This window comes from Globicephala melas, chromosome X, assembly GCF_963455315.2.
Source record: "Globicephala melas chromosome X, mGloMel1.2, whole genome shotgun sequence".
Classification (NCBI taxonomy): Eukaryota; Metazoa; Chordata; class Mammalia; order Artiodactyla; family Delphinidae; genus Globicephala; species Globicephala melas.
Genome location: NC_083335.1, coordinates 123500095 through 123523942, shown reverse-complemented (window position 1 = coordinate 123523942; position 23848 = coordinate 123500095). Strand labels below are relative to the sequence as shown.

General features: G+C 43.1%; 1 protein-coding gene across 1 annotated transcript in view; it reads left to right on the top strand.

Moving 5' to 3' along the window:
- The window catches only part of ANOS1 (anosmin 1), a 192454-nt gene that overhangs the window by 115156 nt on the left and 53450 nt on the right, over positions 1-23848 (top strand). The window contains exon 4 of the mRNA XM_030837319.3: positions 19439-19661. Within this exon, the coding sequence (XP_030693179.1) occupies positions 19439-19661 (223 nt within the window). The remainder of the gene's footprint in view (positions 1-19438; positions 19662-23848) is intronic.

Here is a 23848-nt window from a genome sequence, read left to right as displayed (position 1 = left end):
CCCGGACCAGGGCTCAAACCTGTGTCCCCTGCACTGGCAGGCGGATTCTTAACCACTGTGCCATCAGAGAAGGCCCCTGTTGTCTTAGTTTTGATGACACCTGATACATCTTCGTTTAGGAATGGCCTTCTTGCTGATGAAACACCTCCCATCTTTAATTCTGATGTGTTTGACTTCATAATATCCCCACCCTAGTAGGATGTCAGCTGAGATGTCAACCTTGGCCATATGAAATGTGCACTAAGGGTCATGGAAAGCTGAGACCTCACGTGCGTCAGGGGTCAGTCAGTGAGGGAAGCATCCATTGTTGATACTGAGCTTGTCATTCGATCAGCCTGGATTCTCATCGATCCAGTCCTGGTCAGGGTGAAATTAGGAATAAAAAAGAGGTTTTCACTCTGCCACAGATGGCATTATTGATCCATTTCTTTGTGCTTTTTGCTTTTCAAAATATTTTCCCATATGACTCCATTTGATTTCATAGCAATTCTTAGAAGTTAGGTCTGAATTTTACTAGGCGAACTTTATGGGCAGTGAAATCAGCACACAAGGAGAAAATGTTTTATTGGCCCAAGACGACATGGTTCAGAGGCAGAGGAGTAAGATCTGAAATCGAGCGGGTGTGCCTTCTAGTTAACGTTTCTTTCCCACTGTCCTCCATCCCAGACACCTCTGTCTACCCCTGCTCCATGAATGAGCCTATCTCTTTTGTAAAATTGTTGGTCCAACCATTTGTGTGTGAACAGGCTTACTCTCAAATGAGAAGGAAGCTTTGATGAGGCAGAATCATAGTTAGTTAAAGGTACTTCAAGGAATTGAAGGAAGAACACGGCTCCTTACTACTTACTACAGGGTCTCTTTGGCCGTGGGGTGTTCCAACGTGACTGGAAAGACACCTCGAAACGAAGGCGTCAGATGTATCACACTGCTCTTCTTGCTGTCAAAACTTGTCCTGCCTCCGCCGCTCCACAACCCAGTGTCATGTCTTCAAATCTCGGGTATTAAGTGAACGCATCGCTTCAGGAACTCAGGCAGAGCCGTCACCTGTCTGGGAATGTCTCTGCAAGAGTTAAAGGTACTGAAAGAAGCTGATGAGAGCTAAACAGGAAAAGGATGTAACCTGCCCCGATGTTTGCATCCCGGGGGAAGGACAAGCACGTAGAATTTAATACAATCTTTTGCTTCAGTGTCCCAGAACGACAGCTGACCTGACGACAGTATCCTTGTCAAGGGACAAGTGGAGATGGACCTTGGTGCTGTTTTTTGAACGTAGTCATGTCTTTTCTTTCCTGGGGGGTGGGGATATACCAGAACGTAGTAGAATAAAGCTGGCTTTGGGTGCCACACCATGGGGTTCATGATACAGTCACCTCTAGTCTTTTGAAGAGTCAACTAGTGAATCGTTCAGAGTCCATTAAATTAAGGTCCAGTGTACAAGAGGGACTCAGTTTTTATTAAAAAGGTTTGCTCTGTTGGAATATCTTCCCTGAGAAAGTTATAGTACGGCTCCTGAGTCCTCCCTTTAGGGGAGTTGTTCATATTTGAGGGGGGCGGCACCAGGATGGCTCTTGAGGTGTATGACTGGTGGGTAAGAAGCACAGGTTCTTCTTACTTGTACAGGATGAGTGCTTGAGCAGAAGAGAGATGTTGGTGGGTTAGTCCAGGGTGGCAGTGGTGGAGGTGGGCAGAAGTGGGCAGCACATATTCTGAAGGCAGAGCCGACAGAATCTGATGACACGTTGCATGAGACGAATCGGGGGAATGAAGCGTTGATGGTGATGGCGGGGTCTTTGTCATGAACAGCTGGGGGAGGGAGCTGGCATGACCTTGAGCGGATACTGACAAGTGGGGTATGTGAGAGGCACAGGTTTTGTGGGCGGGGGAGGGGGTGGAGAAAGGATGACCAGAGGCTTGGTGTCGAGCATGCTGTGTCTGAGACGTAAATTAGACCTCCTCTCGAGATGTGTCATGGGTACATAGATACATGAGTCTGGAGTTGAGAGGTCAGGCTGGACATACAAATGTCATGGTGGATAGATGGTATTTAAAGTCATGAAGCTGGATGAAGTGGTAGAGGGACAAGAGCTTCATGGGTTATGTCCTAAATCAGTGCTGCTGGTGGACTAAGCGGGGGCTGTTAAGATGGGAGAAGGTCCACGCGAGGGTGGAGTTCTAAAGGACACATGGCAACAGCTTCTCAAGAAGGAAGAGGTGATCAGTTGCATCTGCAGGACGGTGGAGGTCTGAAAATTGGTCACTGGATACCGTGATGCACAGGTCACGGTCGACCTTAACAGGAGCAGAGTTAGCGGGTGGCTGCAGAGAAAGCCTGATTGATGTGTTCCAGAGGAGTGGTAGGGAGAGACGGAGAGAGGAGGGGGTATGAGAACATTTCAGAGAGCACGGATCGCTGTGGAAGGTTGTGGGTGAAGGGCTGAGCAGGGTAACCCCACATTACATCACGTTTGGGGTGAAGAAATCATCCCGTAGTCTAAGCAGATGGGAACTGTCCTGAAGAGAGAGGGTGTGTGATGCTGGAGGAGAGAGGAGACCAGCAGAAGCACGTGACCTGAAACAGCAGTGGCGTCCACTGCACCATGTGAGGAAGGTTTGACGTGGCAGTAAAGGACCGTGCCTCCTTGTCGCAGGACGAGGTAGCAAATGAGAACACACGGGCCGGCTTCCGGTGTATAGGCGGGTGTGAAAGGGGATTCGTGGAAGTGTCCCTCTCAATGCTTCACTTTTCTCCGTGAAATGGGCTGGTTTGCTGAGAGTGATGGAGCCTGGGGTGACCAGCACGTAGCACATTTTCCCGAAAGCGTTAGCTTTTATCACTGTAATGAGTAAACTTTTATTTTTTACAAATGATAAACATTTACCGTTTATATTTTTATAGTAAAGAAAAGTATTAATGATATAGTCTGGGTTGTGGTCCTTGGTCAAGGTGCAGATTTGGTCCAAGTTTTCTTTTCCACTTAGTGAGGGTGGGAGTAATGGGATCGAAACGTTTCAAGGAATGCTGAAGATTTTTATAATCGTTATGAGATTCCCTTTACCATCATCTTATAAAGGAAGCTGTCCTCATTAAATCAAATTTCACAGTCCTGGAAAATGAGCATATCAAGAATATTGAATGACGTTTTATGGTCGTTCAGTAAATTATTCATTGGGTGGAACGTGTTCTCCATGGAATGCAGCCTTTTTTTTCTTCTCATTTTTTTAAACAGTGAGGCTCAATTTTCATTGAATTTTTATGTGTTGCTGGGGAGTATACCATAAGACTCTATTGAGGAGAATTGATGAGTTTTGAAAATTTATAAGAGGCTGAGACCGGAGGCTATTTTGAATGATTTAAAGACCTATCCTGTCTCAAAAGAGGGACTAGCCAGGTAGCTACACAAGGAGTTAGGGGAATATCATAGAAATTACAAAAGCATCTAATTTAAGTAAAAAAATCAAAGATGCATGTAAAGCACTTAAACAGTGTCTGAACATAACAGACATTGGATAAATAGTAGCTCTTTTTATTATGATGGCGGAGGGCCAGGTCGCCACTTTGGAATTCTACGACGGGTCAGTAGAAGACAGCCTTAAAAGGTCCCACTCGAATAGTAAATGTACAGGAGGAAATGTACAACAGATGCACACAACTCTGTCCACAAGTTGAAGTTCCTTCCTAAGACCACCTGGGTGGGAAAGAGGAGAGACAAGTGGCTGGGTCAGGGGCTTTGATTTTGGGGAAATGGTTTTTGTGTCTTTACCTTGAGAAGACTTTGAATACGTTTATAAGCCGAGGGGAAATGACCGTCATCGGGAGTGTAAAGTGAGAGATTCGTTGGGGGAAAAGCCCAGATTTCTGGAGTCAGAAACTAGGCTTGAATCAAGTTTCAGTGCAGCGATGGAGAGACTCAGCTTCTGCAGATGCCAGCTGCAGCTCCCCGGGGCCAGAGCAGCGCTTCCCAGGCTTGGTCCTTCACACACGTCACCTGGAATCTTGCTGAAGTGCAGATTCTGTCTTAACGGGCATGGGCTCTCGGCACGAGAGTCTCCGTTTCCCCAGCAGTGCAGATGCTGCTGGGTGAAGGACTAGTAAGTGTGTGGATTCCCCTTCTTTGATACTGGGGTTCCCTATAAGCTTTCACTTTGAGGTGCCTACTGATGAAGTCTTGTGATTTCTTCTGTGCTATTCTATAGAGAGAAAATGTGCAATGGCTGATAATGATTGAAAATAAACAGATGAAAATGGTTTTTTAAAAGTGGAAGGGCTTCCCTGGTGGTGCAGTGCTTAGGCAGATCCCACATGCCGTGGAGCAACTAAGCCCACGAGCCACAGCTACTGAGTCCATGTGCCACAACTACTGAGTCCACGTGCCTAGAGCCCATGCTCCGCAACAAGAGAAGCCATGGCAGTGAGAAGCCCACGCACCGCAACGGAGAGTAGCCCCCGCTCGCTGCAACTAGAGAAAGCCTGCGCACAGCAACAAAGACCCAACGCAGCCATACATACATACACACATAAATAAAGAAATCAAACCCTCACACTTTTATCATTCAAAACGCAGAATTATAATTGTCGGTTTGTCTCTGTCCCCAGACGGAAGGTATTTCACTGGGTACAGAATTTCCAGTGAGCAATTTTTAAAAAATGAGTTGTTTAAAAATCTTTTCATTTTCTTTGGTCTTGTATATTTTCTGAAAAATCTCCGACATTCTTTTTTTTCCAGCTGTTTATAAAGAATCTGTTTATATCTCTGTCTGCTTTTAAGTGTTTCTTTCTGTGTCCAGTTTTAATATGATTTTGGCTACCTTGATGGGGTGGCCTTTATGTGTCTTCTGTTGGGGGTCACTAAGTTTCTTCTAATTGTGGGCTTATAATTTTAATCAAATTTTAAACACATGGGCCAATTTTTTTTCTGCCCCGTCCTCTGTGTCCTGTCTTCTGGGGCCCTAAATATACATGACAGACTTTATATGGTCTCCTGGGTCAGTCAGTCTCTGATCATGTTGTTTGCTCATTTTTCCCCCAATGTCTGCTTCATTTTGATCGTGTTTGTCATTGTGTCTTCAGGTTCCCAACAAGTGGTCTTTTCTTCTACAGTGTCTGACACTTTTTCAATCCTCTCGTCATGTTTCTGTTCCTTCATTTTTACTTCTGGAAGTTCCGTGCAGGTCTTTCCTGCATCTTCTGTTCCTCTCCTCTCTGTGTCCATGTTTTCTTCTACAGTGTCTGACACTTTTTCAGTCCTCTCGTCATGTTTCTGTTCCTTCATTTTTACTTCTGGAAGTTCCGTGCAGGTCTTTCCTGCATCTTCTGTTCCTCTCCTCTCTGTGTCCATGTTTTCTTCTACAGTGTCTGACACTTTTTCAATCCTCTCGTCATGTTTCTGTTCCTTCATTTTTACTTCTGGAAGTTCCGTGCAGGTCTTTCCTGCATCTTCTGTTCCTCTCCTCTCTGTGTCCATGTTTTCTTCTACAGTGTCTGACACTTTTTCAATCCTCTCGTCATGTTTCTGTTCCTTCATTTTTACTTCTGGAAGTTCCGTGCAGGTCTTTCCTGCATCTTCTGTTCCTCTCCTCTCTGTGTCCATGTTTTCTTCTACAGTGTCTGACACTTTTTCAATCCTCTCGTCATGTTTCTGTTCCTTCATTTTTACTTCTGGAAGTTCCGTGCAGGTCTTTCCTGCATCTTCTGTTCCTCTCCTCTCTGTGTCCATGTTTTCTTCTACAGTGTCTGACACTTTTTCAATCCTCTCGTCATGTTTCTGTTCCTTCATTTTTACTTCTGGAAGTTCCGTGCAGGTCTTTCCTGCATCTTCTGTTCCTCTCCTCTCTGTGTCCATGTTTTCTTCTACAGTGTCTGACACTTTTTCAGTCCTCTCGTCATGTTTCTGTTCCTTCATTTTTACTTCTGGAAGTTCCGTGCAGGTCTTTCCTGCATCTTCTGTTCCTCTCCTCTCTGTGTCCATGTTTTCTTCTACATTCCTGGGCATATTTATAGTAACCTTTCATCGATAACTGTCCTTTCCTGCTAGTTACATCACCTGTGTTGTTTCTGGCTCTGTTTCTTTAGATTCTCTATTTCCCTTTTGGTTGTGCGTCATAGTTTCCTGCTTCTCTGCATGCCTGATGATTTTTTTTTAAGTACTTTTTAAAAAATAATTAATTTTTGGCTGCCTTGGGTCTTCATTGCTGCGCACAAGCTTTCTGTAGTTGTGGCGAGCAGGGGCTACTCTTCGTTGCTGTGCGCGGGCTTCTCATTGCCGTGGCTTCTCTTATTGCGGACCACGGGCTCTCGCCATGTGGGCTTCAGTAATTGTGGCACGCGGTTTCAGTGGTCGTGGTGCATGGGCTTAGTTGCTCCGCGGCATGTGGGATCTTCCCGGACCAGGGCTCGAATCCATGTCCCCTGCCTTGGCAGGCGGATTCTTAACCACGGAGCCACCAGGGAAGTCCAGCATGCCTGATGATATCTGATTGGATGTCAGATTTTCGTGTTCTGAATTTTGCTGTATTTTGTAAAAAGCATTCGATCGTTCTGGCATGTAGTTACTTGAGATCAGTTTGCTTTTGTAGAGACTTGCGTTTAAACTTTCTGAGGGCAGATTCAGAGCAGACTTTAGTCTAGGGCTAATTTGTCCCCATTACTATAGTGATATTTTTCTGAGGACTCTATCCGATGCCCTGTGTATTGTGTATCCTTTCTGCTCTGACGGTTAGAATGTGAGGTAGTAGCCTGCTTAGAACTCCAGGAATTGCTTGCTCTAGTGCTTTCTGTCTGTTCCTTCCACGGTCTCGTGTGCTTTCACCTCATGCATGTTCAAGAAACAGACTTAATGGGCATGGAGAACAGACTTGTGGCTGCCAAGGGGGAGGGGGTTGGGAGAGGGGTGGAGTGGGAGTTTGGGGTTAGCAGATGTGAGCTCTTACACGTAGGATGGATAAACAACAAGGTCCTACTGTAGAGCACAGGGAACTCTGTTCAGCGTCCTGGGATAAACCATAATGGAAAAGAAAATGAAAAAAAAAAAAAGAATGTTAAAAGAAAGCAGTATTCAGCCCAAAACTTGAGGGGTCCCTCACAGCTCTCTGGGTTTCTCTTTGCCTAGTTCCATCCTTCCTGGTTTTCTGCCCACAAGACCTACTCGTTTCAGCCTCCTCAAACTTTGATCTCTTTCTCCTCGACTCAGAAAAGCTGCAGGACGACCTTTGGGTCACCCCTCCTCGCGCTGTGGACTTGAACCTACCCGCAGCCATGCATCGTCGGCCGTCTCCGGGCTCACCTCATTTGTGTGCTCTCTCAGGGCGTACAGCGCCGTGCTAGCTGTCGGCCGTTGTCTGCTGTTCCATGTATTCTGTCCAGTTTTATGGTTGTTTCCAGAAGGTCAGTCCCCGCGTTCCTCAACAGGCATACGTAGAGGGTTTTGGGCAAATAGACCAAATGAATTGAGGCTCTCCAGCCTGTGCCCTGACGACTCTGGTTTTGCACAGTTGGTTCTTTATGGCTGAAAAGACACTGACATTCAGACGGTCCTCTGCACTCCTGCCTTTCTTCATTTAAGACAGCTGTCACATCTTCTGAGCGCCTCCTTTGACAACTTCACGTGAGCTCGTGTCTCTCCTGTGTTTAGTAACTGATACGGTTATTTACGTTTTAGCGCTCCTGAAAGGCGGGCAGAGTGGCAGCAGAGCCGTGACTGCCTTCTCCTTGTCCCTGTCATATGACACACTGCTGGACACTGTCGAGACGTGTTTTGAATATGCGCTACCCGTTGTTCTCGCGGGGTTTGTACATGTCTGTGACAGTGCTTATGACATCGTGGTTTTGTTGTTTCAATGTCTGTCTCCTACAGAGGATTCTGGACTTCTCCAGAGAGTGATGGAAGCTTATCTCCCTTTCACATTTGTGCTTTTCTGGCTAATGAATCAGTATATTGCTCTCATCCAGAGTCTTTGAAGTCCGACACTCTTGACATTTTTGGTTCAATACTTCTTTGCCATGAGGCTGTCCTGTGCACTGTGGGGTCTGTAGCGGCATCCCTGAGCTCTGCCCACTCACTAGATGCCAGGAGCACTCCCCTCCCAGTTGTAAGGACCAAAAGATGTCTCCAGGCCTTGCCTTATCATACTCTCTGTGGGGCAAAAGTCACTTCTGCCGAGAACCCTTTTGCTAACCTATGGTATTTGTACTTTCCCTTGTACATTATAATGAGGAAATAACATTCTATTCACATTCATTTCTAGTTCACTTTGCGATGGCACCATCAGTCTAAAAGTGTGCTCTCCATATAGTAGTGTGTAAACAAAGGAAGAGAAATTTCAAGGAAGATTTCTGGGGTCCTGCGATTTATAAGAAGAAATATATGCATTTGGTCTTCGACCCCCTTCTTGGCACAGAGGTCCTCGGGAATGTCCTAAGTGGTGAGAGCTCTCACCAGGTGTCTTTTGTTACTTTAATGAGGTGACCTTGGCAAAGCCCCTGCTCACAGGGGGCTGGTTGCCAGGGGGAGCAACCCTGTAGTTAGGGGTTGGAACTTTCCTCCCACCCTCTGACTTAAGGGAAGGGGGGAAGAGCCGGAGATTGACTTCAGTCCTCAGCGGCCCATGAGCTGATCAGTCATGCCCGAGTAATGAGGCCTCCATCAAACCCCCGGAGGACCGGGTTCAGAGAGCTTCCTGGTTGGTGAACATGCGGAGATTTGGGAAGAGTATCTGGTGTCCTTTCCCCGTACCGTGCCCTGTGCACGGCTTCCGTTTGGCCGTTCCCGCCTTACATCCTTTTGTAAGAAACTGGTAATACAGTAGGTGAGATGTTTCTCTGATTTCTCTGAGGCACTCCGGCAAACTAATTGAACCTGAATGGGGCTTGTCGGAACCTCCAATCTGTAGCCCTTTGGTCAGAAGCACAGGCGACAGCCTGAACTTGGAACTGGCCTGTGCAGAGGCAGTAGGGGATGTCGTCCTGTAGGACTGAGCCCGCGACCTGTGGGGTCTGATGCCGTCTCCAGGAAGATAGTGTCACGATTGAGTTGAGTTGTGTAAACACCCCGCGAGGGTCTGAGAATTGCTTGGTGTTTGTGCGGGGAATGCCCCCCCCAATGACGTTGGAATTGGGGGTACAGACCTTTTATAATTTCTAGGACTGTGAAAGTGTATCTCTTTTCTGAAGTATGATTTTGCTTGTAACTTGGATGGGACAGGATTTGCAAAATTCTCTGAGATGGAAACGTTAGAAAAAATCAGTAAATATGTACATTTAACAACTTGACAATTTATTCCTCCTCAAAAGAAATTTTTCATACGAGTATTTTAGGTAATCTGTAATTAACCTCTTGTGTTTCTCATTTTTTTTCGTTTTTGTAGAATTTCTAGAATGATGTTTTAAAACTGTAATACTTCTTTTCGGGGCTAGCACTAATTTCAGCATGATTATGTGGCAGAACCTGTGCCAAGTGTTCAATATACGTCAACGCTTAGGGTAATAGTACACAGGAAGTATTATCGTTATTCCCCTTGTACATTTGGAGAAACCAAGACTTGCGGCACTGATGTTGTCACCACAGCGTGCAGCTCCTGCCTTACTGATGTATTTGCCGTGCCGTGAATGGAGTACCCTGTATTTGCTTCTGCCCTCGTGTTTGTCATTCTTTCCTTCTAGAATAGCCCTCTGCCCTTCCACACCACGCTTACCCAGTCAACTCATGCTAAGTGTTGACGGCCTATCTTAAAAGCTTTCTCCTTGTCTCATCCTCTTTTGACCTCACGTGTGTGTACCTGCGTTACCTCCTGTGTCTACCTCTGTTTGAATACAAAGGAAACTGCTTAACGATGTCACCTGTTTGTTAGTAGAGACATAAACTGGAAGCATGGTGCGGCGTAACTGTCCTGCTCTTCTTCTGTTCATCAGTAGCTTCCTAGTACCTGGAATGCCAGTTTGGCTTCTGAGTCAGTATATAAAGGCTTCGCGGGGCTTCACAGACATGCCTGGTAGCTCCTAGTAACAAAACGCAGGACGAGGGGGAGAGAGGGAAATGGTGGTCTACCAAGTGTCCTAACTGTCCCTGATTCTCCAGAAAATTTTGAAGTTTTGGAATTATTTTTGTGCCTGGCGATCTTCCAGAGATCTTCCAGCATGATTCTGGAGTGACGCTCCCAGTGGAGAATTTGACCTTTGATAACCTCATACCGTGTGTCACATTTGCCTTCAAAATAAATAGAAAAGCCAAGGAAGAGGAAGCCGAGATAAACGTATGTAAAGATGACTCTAATTTAGCAAAAGGGACGTGTACTCATAGGAAAGTGACTATTTTTGAATACATGTTTCTGATTTTCTCCTAATTTTACAGTATTCATGGCCAAGGTCTACAGTTTGCCTGGGAACCAAATTAACTGTAATCACATTTAATAAATTAGGATGTGTAACTGAGTTTCCAAGCAAATTATAATTTCATTTCCAAGCATAAATTAGAAACATTTGAACTGAGGATGCTTTTTCCTATTTCATGCATACTTAGCATTTAGATGCCTTCCTTGAAAGATACATCTGGTAGTTTGGGTTGTTTTTTTAAACAGTATAATGTCTTTATTTTTTATAGAAATTATATATGCCCATTGAAACATTGATATAACAAGCTGCACAGGAGACTAAAACTTAACCTTTACTCCAAAGTCTACCATCTGGAAATAGCCATGGTTACCTGTGCAGAGGAGTTATCATAGCAAACCTGTCCTTAGAAATTCCTGCCTAAAAGGTTGGCCCTTGGCTGGCTTCTGGAAACTTGGGCTGGGGGAGATTTTCCCACCAATCCCTAACTGAGAGGAGGGGGCTCACTGTTCTAAACTATTTTTTTCTCTTCCCTGTATTTTATTTATTTATTTTTTAACATCTTTATCGGAATATAGTTGCTTTACAATGGTGTGTTAGTTTCTGCTGTATAACAAAGTGAATCAGCTATACATATATATATATATCTCCATATCCCCTCCCTCTTGTGTCTCCCTCCCTCCCACCCTCCCTCTCCCACCCCTCTAGGTGGTCACAAAGCACCGAGCTGATCTCCCTGTGCTATGCGGCTGCTTCCCACTAGCTGTCCATTTTACATTTGGTAGTGTATATGTGTCCATGCCACTTTGTCACAGCTTACCCTTCCCCCTCCCCATATCCTCAAGTCCATTCTCTACGTCTGCATCTTTATTCCTGTCCTGCCCCTAGGTTCTTCAGAACCATTTTTTTTTTATATTCCATATATATGTGTTAGCATACAGTATTTGTTTTTCTCTTTCTGACTTATTTCACTCTGTATGACAGTCTCTAGGTCCATCCACCTCACTACAAATACCTCAATTTCGTTTCTTTTTATGGCTGAGTAATATTCCATTGTATATATGTGCCACATCTTCTTTATCCATTCATCTGTCGATGGACACTTAGGTTGCTTCCATGTCCTGACTATTGTAAATAGTGCTGCAATGAACATTTTGGTACATGACTCTTTCTGAATTATGGTTTTCTCAGGGTATATGCCCAGTAGTGGGATTGCTGGGTCATATGGTAGTTCTATTTGTAGTTTTTTAAGGAACCTCCATACTGTTCTCCATAGTGGCTGTATCAATTTACATTCCCACAAACAGTGCAAGAGGGTTCCCTTTTCTCCACACCCTCTCCAGTATTTCTGGTCTGTAGATTTTTTGATGATGGCCATTCTGACCGGTGTGAGGTGATACCTCATTGTAGTTTTGATTTGCATTTCTCTAATGTTTAATGATGTTGAGCATCCTTTCATGTGTTTGTTGTCAATCTGTATATCTGCTTTGGAGAAATGTTTACTTAGGTCTTCTGCCCATTTTTGGATTGGGTTGTTTTCTTTTTTTTGATATTGAGCTGCATGAGGTGCCTGTATATTTTGGAGATTAATCCTTTGTCAGTTGCTTCATTTGCAAATATTTTCTCCCATTCTGAGGGTTGTCTTTTCGTCTCGTTTATGGTTTCCTTTGCTGTGCAAAAGCTTTGAAGTTTCATTAGGTCCCATTTGTTTATTTTTGTTTTTATTTCCATTACTCTAGGAGGTGGGTCAAAAAGGATCTTGCTGTGATTTATGTCATAGAGTGTTCTGCCTATGTTTCCCTCTAAGAGTTGTATAGTGTCTGGCCTTACATTTAGGTCTTTAATCCATTTTGAGTTTATTTTTGTGTATGGTGTTAGGGAGTGTTCTAATTTCATTCTTTTACATGTAGCTGTCCAGTTTTCCCAGCACCACTTATTGAAGAGGCTGTCTTTTGTCCATTGTATATTCTTGCCTCCTTTATCAAAGATAAGGTGACCATAAGTGTGTGGGTTTATCTCTTGGCTTTCTATCCTGTTGCATTGATGTATACTTCTGTTTTTGTGCCAGTACTATACTGTCTTGATTACTGTAGCTTTGTAGTATAGTCTGAAGTCCGGGAGCCTGATTCCTCCAGCTCTGTTTTTCCTTCTCAAGATTCCTTTGGCTATTCGAGGTCTTTTGTGTTTCCATACAAATTGTGAAATTTTTTGTTCTAGTTCTGTGAAAAGTGCCATTTGCTAGGGATTGCATTGAATCTGTAGATTGCATTGGGTAGTATAGCCATTTTCACAATGTTGATTCGTCTGATCCAAGAACATGGTATATCTCTCCATCTGTTTGTATCATGTTTAATTTCTTTCATCAGTGTCTTATAGTTTTCTGCATACAGGTCTTTTGTCTCTGTAGGTAGGTTTATTCCTAGGTATTTTATTCTTTTTTTTTGTAGTGGTAAATGGGAGTGTTTCCTTAATTTCTCTTTCAGATTTTTCATCATTAGTGTATAGTAATGCCAGAGATTTCTGTGCATTAATTTTGTATCCTGCTCCTTTACCAAATTCATTGATTGCTCTAGTAGTTTTCTGGTGGCATCTTTAGGATTCCCTGTGTATAGCATCATGTCATCTGCACACGGTGACAGTTTTACTTCTTCTTTTCTGATTTGGATTCCTTTTATTTCCTTTTCTTCTCTGATTGCTGTGGCTAAAACTTCCAAAACTATGTTGAATAAGAGTGGTGAGAGTGGGCGACCTTGTCTTGTTCCTGATTTTAGTGGAAATGTTTTCAGTTTTTCACCATTGAGGATGATGTTGGCTGTCGGTTTGTCATATATGGCCTTTATTATGTTGAGGAAAGTTCCCTCTATGCCTACTTTCTGCAGGGTTTTTATCATAAATGGGTGTTGAATTCTGTCAAAAGCTTTCTTTGCATCTATTGAGATGATCATATGGTTTTTCTCCTTCAATTTGTTCATATGGTTTATCACATTGGTTGATTTGCATATATTGAAGAAGCCTTGCATTCCTGGGATAAACCCCACTTGATTATGTGTATGTGTATGTGTATGATCCTTTTAATGTGTTCTTGGATTCTGTTTACTAGTATTTTGTTGAGGATTTTTGCATCTGTGTTCATCAGTGATATTGGTCTGTGTCAAGAAAAAAAGGGAGAAGACTTAAATCAGTAGAATTAGAAATGAAGAAGGAGAAGGAACAACTGATGCTGCAGAAATACAAAGGATCATGACAGATTACTACAGGCAGCTCTATGCCAATAAAATGGACAACCTGGAAGAAATGGACAAATTCTTAGAAAAGCACAACCTCCCGAGACTGAACCAGGAAGAAATAGAAAATATAAACAGGTGAATCACAAGCACTGAAATGGAAAATGTGATTAAAAATCTTCCAACAAACAAAAGCCCAGGACCAGATGGCTTCACAGGCAGATTCCATCAAACATTTAGAGAAGAGCTAACACCCATCCTTCTCAAACTCTTCCAAAATATAGCAGTGGGAGGAACACTCCCAAACTCATTCTGCAAGGCCACCATCACCCTGATACCAAAACCAGACAAGGATGTCACACAAAAAGAAAAGTACAGACCCATAGCACTGTTCCTAAACTGTTGACACCTGTTTCCTTCTGGGAGTCTGGGTTTTGGTACATGCTACGCAGGAGGTGCCTATGTGACCAGCCCCCCATAAAAGCTCTGGGCTTCATGTCTCCCCTGGACTTCTCTGGTTGACAGCATTTCACACGTGTTGTTACAACTCATGGCTGGAGGAATTTAAGGCATCCTGTGTGACTCCACTGGGAAAGTTTGCACCTGGTTTCCTCTGGACTTCTCCCCATAGGCCTTTCCCTTCTGCTCGTTTTGCTGCATGCAGTACATCATAGCCCTGAATACGGATATCCTAAAATTAAGTTCAGGATTTCTTGCTCCATTCCTTCTAACCTACCGGTTTTTTAAGACATATTCTTTTAATTTTATTATATCATATTATCTTTTTAAACTGTAACTCCTACTTTTTTCAATTTTAGTTTTATATTTATGTGGATGACAAAATGATTAGTAATTCTTTTATGCTAATTTCTTTATTTTTGGCTTTCTAAATTAGATCATGTCTCAATGTCTTTTAAAAGATACCATTTTCTTTGAGATTATTCACGACAGCCTCTGCCTACTGTTATACCTGATGTCCAAATGGGTTTGCACACACTTTTTTTCTCACATAATATATAAGTATACACTTTATATTTTTTTCAGGGGGTGCTGTGCTAGCCCATCTACTCTTTATTTCTGTGAACTTGTGGAACAGCTGAATTTTACCATTGCATAGTTTTGCAAGAAAGGCTCATGAGTGTTTTATTCTCTGAGTCTTTATGTCTTTGAGAATATTTCTGTCACATGTTTATTTGAATAACAACTTAGCTGATTTTATATATATATATTCTTTAGTATTATATAGCCATTGCTGTATTGCCGTCACACATTAAATTTTACAGAGACAAATTAACCTGGGAGAAACCTTATTTTCTCCATCATAATGAACTTGCCTTTTCTACCTGAATGCCTGAAAAATTATATCTTTATCCTCGGAGTTCAGTAGTGCAAGCTATATCTCAGCGTTGCCCATTCTTATCAGTATTCGTGGAGTATAACTGCCCTTTTGATTTATATATATATATGATTTACATATATACAGGTATATAAGTGTGTGTGTTTGTGCACCCGCGTGCGTTTTTCCCCTCTGCTCTAGTCCTGGATATTTCCGGAGTGCTGGAAGTCCCCAGGTTATCCTAGTAGGGAAGCAAGTCGAGAGCCATTGGCTTAGCCGTCTTCTAATTCTACCCTGAGATACAGGGCAGCCCTTAGATAAACATTGGCCCACACTCTTACTTGTTTGTGGTTTTGGATAAATTACGACCTCCCTGAGCTTCTGTCTGCTCATTTGTGAAATGGAAGTAATCCTGGCTGTAGGGCCTGGGGAGGAGTACGTGGGGTGAGCTAGGGAAGCAGCTGGTAGAGGCGACGGGCTGGGAGACCGTTAGCAGCTGTTAGCGATGACCTACCACGGCTGGTTCCTCGGGTCGTCACTGGTGAGGGTGGCGGGGATGGTGGTGATGATGGTGGAGAGCTCATTTCAGGGGTCCACACTGAAGGCTGCATGCCTGTGTGTTGGCTGGAGCCAGGAGAGGGCCCCCAGGCCCTGGCGCTTTGCCAAGGCTCTGTACTGAGATTGGGCACATGTGCAGTTCTGGTGAATTGAACCAGACACCAAATGCAGAGTTTTCTCCATACCTGAGGCTTCATATTTATAGGATTTCTAACGTATTAGTATATGTTACTGAATTTGATGTGTTTGTGTTCATCATCCCATGATTGCCGCACAAATTATTTTATTGTGAAGTACCTTGCATTTTACACCAAACAAAATGAAGATAAGAGTATCTTGTAAAAGCATCCAAGAACAGTTAGTTACTATGGTTAGTATTTCATTTTGATTTGCCACAAGAAAGGTGAGCGTAGTGTGTTGCCTAGGTGAGGCACTGAAAACACATTTGAGTTTTGGGGTAACAGATGGGATGTAGCAGAGATTTATAAGAATTTATTAGTATTGTGTAGAATGTTAATTAAAATATGGGGGAGTTTCCCCTTAATGCAGTGCACCCAAGGGCATTTTCCTTCACCTCTTTGCTTTTTTGAGCCCGTCTTTGGATGCATAATGACATCCTTTAGGCCCTAACTACTCTAGAAAAATACATGCTCTTTGAAGACTATTCCGCTCTTATTTTTGTACATGGACAGGGCAGAAAAAAACAAAAAACAAACAAAAATTAATCAGCATAGTAACTACGTTTTCTCCAAATTTTAAACTCGAGCCAGTGACCTGGCGAAATGGTTATTTGTATGAGATTATTCATATGAGTAGTTTTATAAAGGAATTGTAGTTACATAGTTTTACAATTCATAATTTGCCTTAACAGACTGGATGCAGTTGTATAAACAAGAAATGCAGCATTCAGTAGGTGCATCTGTTGTTGCCATGCGTGTTTTCATTTCTGTGAAGTTGAGGGGCATGACACTCCTTGTGATTTGGGTAACCCGCACCTTTGCTAAAATGTTCACATCCCTCCTGACGAGTCTACGAGTGATTAAGTTGTAATGGCACAAGAAATATGACACGCTTAAAGGTCAGAAGTTTCTTTTCCTGCACCCAAATGATCTTTTGCTCTCAGGATTTCCAACTGGTGATCAGGGGACCAATTTACACATTTCTTTATATCTAGAGTCCTAATGTTCACACATCGTTTTCTCTCACCTATGAGCATTTTTGTCCTTATTCCATTCAGTGGTAAATTCTCATTAAGCAATGATTAAAGACATGGGGAGAGACCTTGTGTACAGATACCATATGTTCTCTAATTTATATTCAGACCATTAATATTTTTCAACCTAATCCAAGAGGATTATCTAAGGTAATTGATAGAGAACATCAAAATTTGCCTTCAGTAGAGCTGAACAAATAGAAGAGTGAAGTAGAACGCCTCTGTGAGATGACTGTACCAATTCACGTATTTGTCAGATGATCTTCATTTAAGTTCAAGGACTGAAGACTATTTCTTTCTTATAAATTCCAAGGGGGCCCAGTTCCCTCCCTGCAGATTTCAGTGCTGGGCCTGGTGGGGGCATATTGGAGACCTGTGGATGGTCACGCTGTCGGAGAAGCAAAGCCGCCTCTCTGTCTTTGGCTCTTGTAACGTCATGATCAGAATAACAGAAGAACTTGGAAATGTTACACAGGAAATGTGTGGCGGTGGGAAAAGGAAAGATGCCTCCGTGGGTCCAGTCCTGCTGAGTAGCTGTTGGGAGCTAACTCGGTACAGCCCTGCCTAGTTCTCCGTGTACACAATCTAATAGAATATTCATTATGGCATCTGGAACACTGCAAGCTCGGGGACCCGTCTAGAAAGCTCCAGTGCAGAGAGGAACTTCCTTTGATTCCTGATTTGTTTCCATGGACCTCAAAATACCCACCCCCCCACAACAACAAAAATCACATTTTTGAATCCATAGCAAAAAGGAAAAGAATTGTACAGAACAACCCTACGTCAACTGGAAGATCCAAAGGATTGTGCTAATTGTGATCATTCTTCTTTTACGCTCAGTGGGAACAAATGTTGCAGATCTGTCTCCACCAGTGTTTTTTTTTTTATTTGTTTTTAATTCTGGTCCGGTGAGTAATTAGCTCGGTGAGTAAATCAGTAAGGGGAGGAGATAGCAGCTCCTGCTTTCCTGTCCCTCCCAGTTCAAGGGCGTGGCAGTTGCCATGAAGATGATTAGAGTCATATGAACAGACAGCCCTTACTTCGTTATCTGACTCCCAAGTTATACTCCGTTTTCATGTGTGAAGATGTTTGCCGTGAGTTGATTTGATATACATAGTGCAAACTAAGTCCCTGTGATTGCTAACTTAGCAAGCAGTAAACGCTTGCCAGATTTAATAAAATTATGTCTACTTGCAAATCTCAGCCGGTGTGGCAGAGGCCAATGACTTTAGTAACTTAACTGTTTTCGTCAGTGCCTGTAATGTATACATTTTGTTGAAAGAGGAAAGCTGGCCAAAGCTCTATAATTGTTCCAGATCCTTTCACATGCTTCTTTGATTCCTAACTTAGATTTGGACCTGAATTGAGAACTTCAAAAACCAATGAAGGGCTTCCTCGGTGGCGCAGTGGTTGAGAATCCGCCTGCCAATGCAGGGGACACTTGTTCGAGCCCTGGTCTGGGAAGATCCCACATGCCATGGAGCAACTAAGCCCGTGAGCCACAACTACTGAGCCCATGTGCTACAACTATGGAAGTCCACGTGCCTACAGCCCGTGCTCCACAACGAGAGAAGCCACTGCAACGAGAAGCCCACGCACTGCAACGAAGAGTAGCCCCCGCTCTCCCACAACTAGAGAAAGCCCACACGCAGCAATGAACAGCCAAAAATAAATAAGATAAATAAATTTATGTTAAAAAACCCCACACCATACCAACTCAGTATCCTTAAAAAAAAAAAAAAACTAATGAAGTAAAACATCTAGTAGCTAACAGAAAAATGAGCTGTGAAAGTGCATAAGACAGAAGAGCCTTAAGAACTGATGATGCTTTAAATGTTTATAAAGTTTTTTTTTAAATTTAAATTAACTAGCTACAGACTTGTGGTACTTCAGTATTGAAAGCATGACCTTTCTTCTGTTTTACCTGGAAAGTTCTTGAATTGAGACACAGTTTTGATCCAGTCAATTCATGTTATTTTCAAATTTTCTGTATCATTAATTAAAAAAAATTCTTTTTAACTTTGTTTTTTTTAAAAAAATGAATTAATTTTTTTTGACTGTGTTGGGTCTTCGTCGCGGTGTGCAGGCTTTTTGTTGCCGTGGCTTCTCTTGTTGTGGAGCACGGGCTCTAGGCGCACGGGCTTTAGTAGTTGTGGCACGTGGGCTTCAGCAGTTGTGGCTTGTGGGCTCTAGAGCGCAGGCTCAGTAGTGGTGCAGAGGTTTAGTTGCTCCGTGGCATGTGGGATCTTCCCGGACCAGGGCTCGAACCCATGTCCCCCGCATTGACAGGCGGATTCCTAACCACTGCACCACCAGGGAAGCCCTATATATGATTATTAACAATCAATTTTATTCTCTTCTACAATTCTAATTCAAACCTTGAAATGATACTTTTCCTAGCTAGTGTTTCTAGTTTTCCACCTTTGGTAATTAAGAGTGTGAAATTTTTCCCTGGTATTTAATTGTCAGAGTATTGATATCTCGATGTACATTAAATTTACAATATCAGAACTTAGAATGTAACAATAATCTGTGAATGCGCGTATGTGTAATTGACGTGTATCTGTTGCATGTAAAATAAAGTTCTAAGTCATGGGTCGTAGTCCTTTAAAAAATTAGCATAAAAGATCACTTCTTTAGGGGGAAAGAAAGCAAGTACATTTACTTTGTGAACAATTCAGGGGAGACTTTGATGGAGTAAGAATTTTGACCTGCCTTTCTGACGCCTTGGAAATCAGACTCCATGTGTCTTTAATGGGAGAATTTTTTTTTCTATTCTCTCCCAGCCTCTGTTCCCCAAGAAGAACTATGAATGCCTGACCAGCTGTGAGTTCCTCAAGTACATCCTGTCGGTAAAGCAGGGGGATTGCCCAGCTCCCGAGAAGGCCAGTGGCTTTGCCGCCGCCTGTGTCGAAAGCTGTGAAGTGGACAGTGAATGCTCTGGGGTTAAGAAGTGTTGTTCCAATGGATGTGGACACACCTGCCAGGTGCCCAAGACTCTGTACAAAGGTAAGGAGCAGAGTGGAGTAGGCGAGGGGACCTCCAGGGTCACGGGGGGGTTGTGTGCGTGTGAGGAAGGATGTCAAAGATGTGACTTGGAAGGAAAGCGAGAACTGTAAGAAAATGTACCTTGTGCCACATACAAACATCTGAAAATACTTACTGGACCATAGAAATCAGCCCCAGTGAACTCCTATTGGGGTGGAGTAAATCCTTCATGGGAATTCTTCGTATTTTTTTATTGAAGTATGGTTGACTTACAGTATTAGTTTCAGGTGTACAATATCGTGGCTCCGTATTTTTATAGATTACACTCCATTTAAAGTTATTACAAAATAATAGCTATATCATATGAGTTCGTGTAGAAGTTAACATGTAGGAAGGCCACCATCAACTCAGGAACTTTTTGTGTGTTTTTCTCCAACATGAGTAAATGAACGGAGCTCCGCTCGCTACCTTGGAGTAACCGTATTCACATCCTTGGAAAACAGGCTGGCGATGGGGCCCAGCTGAAAAACGCATAATAGACGCATGAGTGTTGTGGGTTTCTGTTGGCACGATCCAAGAACAGAAGTGTGCTTGCAGGGAACTTTCAATATTTTGATTGGTATCTTCAGTTCCCAGATGGAGGAATTGCCCTCTTCCAAAAGATAGGGATGCAAGTTACCAAACAATTTAGCCGATGTAACGGTTTACATCCACAGGCAGCTGCTAGAGCACTTAACTCCTTTCTGCTGTTACATGCCTCTTTCTGTGAGTGTGACAAGGTTCTTGTATGTTAAACCCATGCTGTTGTATCATGTATAGTTTGGCATGCCAGAAAGCATACTATGGGAGACATAACAGTTCGTTACTTTTTTGGGTCTCATTTGAAGAGAAAAAGAGAATCGGTCACTAGGCATTATTCATTATAAGTAGAAAGAGATCTCTCTTGCTCTCTCGCACTTTCCCTCTCACGCATCAAGTGTATGTTGTTGCAATGCCGGTTCTGCATTATGGGCTTGTTGACTATTTTCAGAAGTCCGTTCTTAGGCTTATCACAATTCAGGTCTCCCAGAAGACACATACCTGCGCCATCTTCCTCCAGCTGCCACTCGGAAATACTCTTATCTGAAATCTGTGGAATCCATGCAGTTTTCCATTTTTTTTTCCCCTAAGATCCTTGGAAACCTGGCACAAATACTGTCTCAGATTCAAAATAATTGCTGCTTTCCCTTTCTTAACAGACTGACGTTTCCTTAATGGATTTAAAGTTTTATTGTTTCCATGCCTTTTGTTATAAACTACATAAAATCACTTCTGCCCAATCTAACACCATTTAATTTTTTAAAAGTCTACTATTATGAAACCTGTTCTGTTATTATAGAACATTTGCTATTTATCAGCATTTACCATAAAAATAGGATGCTTTTAGAGTGACTGTTGAAAACCCATTTGTAAAACCCTTTTTGTTTTAAAAGTGAGGCGGTTGAAGGACTCAATATAAATTAAAATGTGCTTTTCACCTGAAAGCAGTGAAGAGTCAGTGTGAATTTCAAGTATGCCTGGTTCACCGAGAATAAGGGAAATAGTCTATAAAGGGCCAGCATAAATGATTAATGATTAAAAGACAGCTGCAATTTAAACGTAATACGGTGGGCTTTTCTCAAGTGCCGAAGTCGCCTTTCTACTACAAGTAAGACTTGACCTGGGTGTTTGTGGACAGAGGCAATTCATGGAGGGCTAACCGCATATAGAATAAAAAGACTCTGTTGACCTGACAGTGACTTTTGCATAATGAGCACAAGGATAAAATAGTATTATTTTGAAAAAAAAAAAATATATATATATACACACACACTACATAGAGATTTTTTCCTTGCTCTCTGAATGAAGGCTGGCTTCCATGTCCTGGGAGCATCTGACAGTCATCAAAAGAGGGTTCTGGGCTTCCCTGGTGGCGCAGTGGTTGAGAGTCCGCCTGCCGATGCAGGGGACGCGACCGGGAAGATCCCACATGCCGCGGAGTGGCTGGGCCCATGAGCCATGGCCGCTGAGCCTGCGCGTCCGGAGCCTGTGCTCCGCAACGGGAGAGGCCACAACAGTGAGAGGCCCGCGTACCGCAAAAAAGAAAAAAAGAGGCTTCTGGTGCTGGTGGTCCCAGCCTCTCTGAGAAAGGGTCCTTCCTGACCCAGCGCTTGGCTTTGTGAGGAGAAAAACATGTATCCGGCCATCGACATGCATGCAAATCAGCCTGACAACCTTTGGAGGCCCAGCTGTCACTGTCCTTCTCACCTTCATAAGTGCACCCTTACTGCCCCAAAACAGCCGGTAGGAAACGAGCTTGCCTGCCTGTCTCTGCTCGTGCCAGGTCTGTGCAGGCGTTTTCCTTAGGAAGAGGGAGCTCCACCGCTGGTTGAGCTGGACCAGTCCCGCTGTCAGTTCACAAGTGCTGAGGCTGAGGTCGCACGCCGCCTCCGAGGGGATCCAGGGGTTGGCAGCAGCGATGCGTCTAATGCCTGTTCCCACCTGGGCCAGCTCTCCTGTCATTTTTATTTTGACTCTCTCCAGCTACTGTAATAGGACCCTAAACTTCAAGCCCTCTTTGGGCACCCCTGTATTATTATATTATAGCTCAAGTAAAAGACAGATCAAGATCAAATAGATTAAATCTAATACAACCAGTGATTTGTCAGTAGTTTTTAGGCTCATAAATAACATGGAGCTTTTTTTCTTTGAACTTTATTTCCAACTAGTTTGTGGAGTTGTAATATTTAAATTAGATACAAAGTATACCTCGTGAAGAACCAAATTCTGTTGGGCAAACCTGTAAGTTCCTCACGTCCGTTTCATTCATTCATTATTTACTTGTTGAAGTGTCCTCTCATAGGAAATCCCAGAGGGCATTTTCTTAATGTCTTCCCCATTTTGAGTTTAAAAGGGACTGATGTCACCTGGATCTCCAAGTACTGACACATTTCAGCTCAGTTAGTAATTACTGACTATGTGTTAGGAGTTATGGGCAGTGCCTGACATTGCTTACGACCTGTACTGGGTGAGCACCGGGGTGCAAAATCAAAGGACACCAACCTCCACCCGGCCCAGCAGTTCCTCGTCAAGGTGGTCATACGCACACACTCACTGAAGTGGACCAATCACTTTCTTAACTTTTGCCATAAATTGCTATGTGCCATCCGCTGTCCTGTTTTTCCTTTTATCGCTTATTGAGTTAATGAAAAATTTTTTAAATACATGGAAACACATATATCCTTTCTGTCTGGTCCACTTTTGTAGAAAGGAAGATGGGGTGTAGGCTGATTTCGTACCTTAGGAGGCTTTATATATGCTGGAAACTTGAGTTTTTCAAAACACTGTGTGTTTTGAAAAAATGATAACAGAATGTCCCGTGTTACATTTGCGCATCTAATTTGGATTATGCTGTGAGAAGTGTCCTTGCCTGATGCCTGAGTTAACTTTACAGACTGGTGTTAGGGTTTGAAACAAAGGAAAACAAAAGAGAGCTTTTCCTTCACCCTTCAAGTAAAACTATTAGAAGCAGCCCCCTGGAAGACTTGACCGTGTTACCGTGGGTAAACCAGGCCCGAAGGTGCTAGTCTCTGACACGCACACCTTCGTGAGACTGTGGGAAATTCCCAAGCTGGTCTTCTATGGGTGAAACACAAGCTCCGGTTCGTTGGGGCACTGGTTTTCCTTTGATCCTCCCCTATTTTAGGTCTGGTTCACAGCCTAGTTGGACTGTCCTCTGTCTAGAGGTGATGCTTTAGTATCTTACTGCCTCTCCTCACTCCCAACTGGGACATTTGGTTTGGGGAGGGAAAGAGAAGAGCTGAACTTCTTTTCCAAATGTAAACATTCAGAGTAGTTTGTGGCCTTCAGTTAGGCAGGTGGCCGTGAGACAGCAGTCATTTTTCTTTACCAGGTGCTAACCAGGAATTAATCCTATATCAGTTTGTTTCTTCCCAGAAAGATCTGATGTGATGATGGAGTTGACTTACTATTTCCATGAATCTCTTAGTATTTGAAATACATCAACCTCAGGATTTTGGAGATGGGCCGCTTTTCACAAATTAACTTTTCACACTTTGAATATAGTGACTGAGTGCCTTAATGTGATGTAAGCACAAATTCCTTGCGTACAGTTGTCCTTAGGAGAGATATTATCCCTGGAACACAATATCTTTTTTTTAAAAAATTTA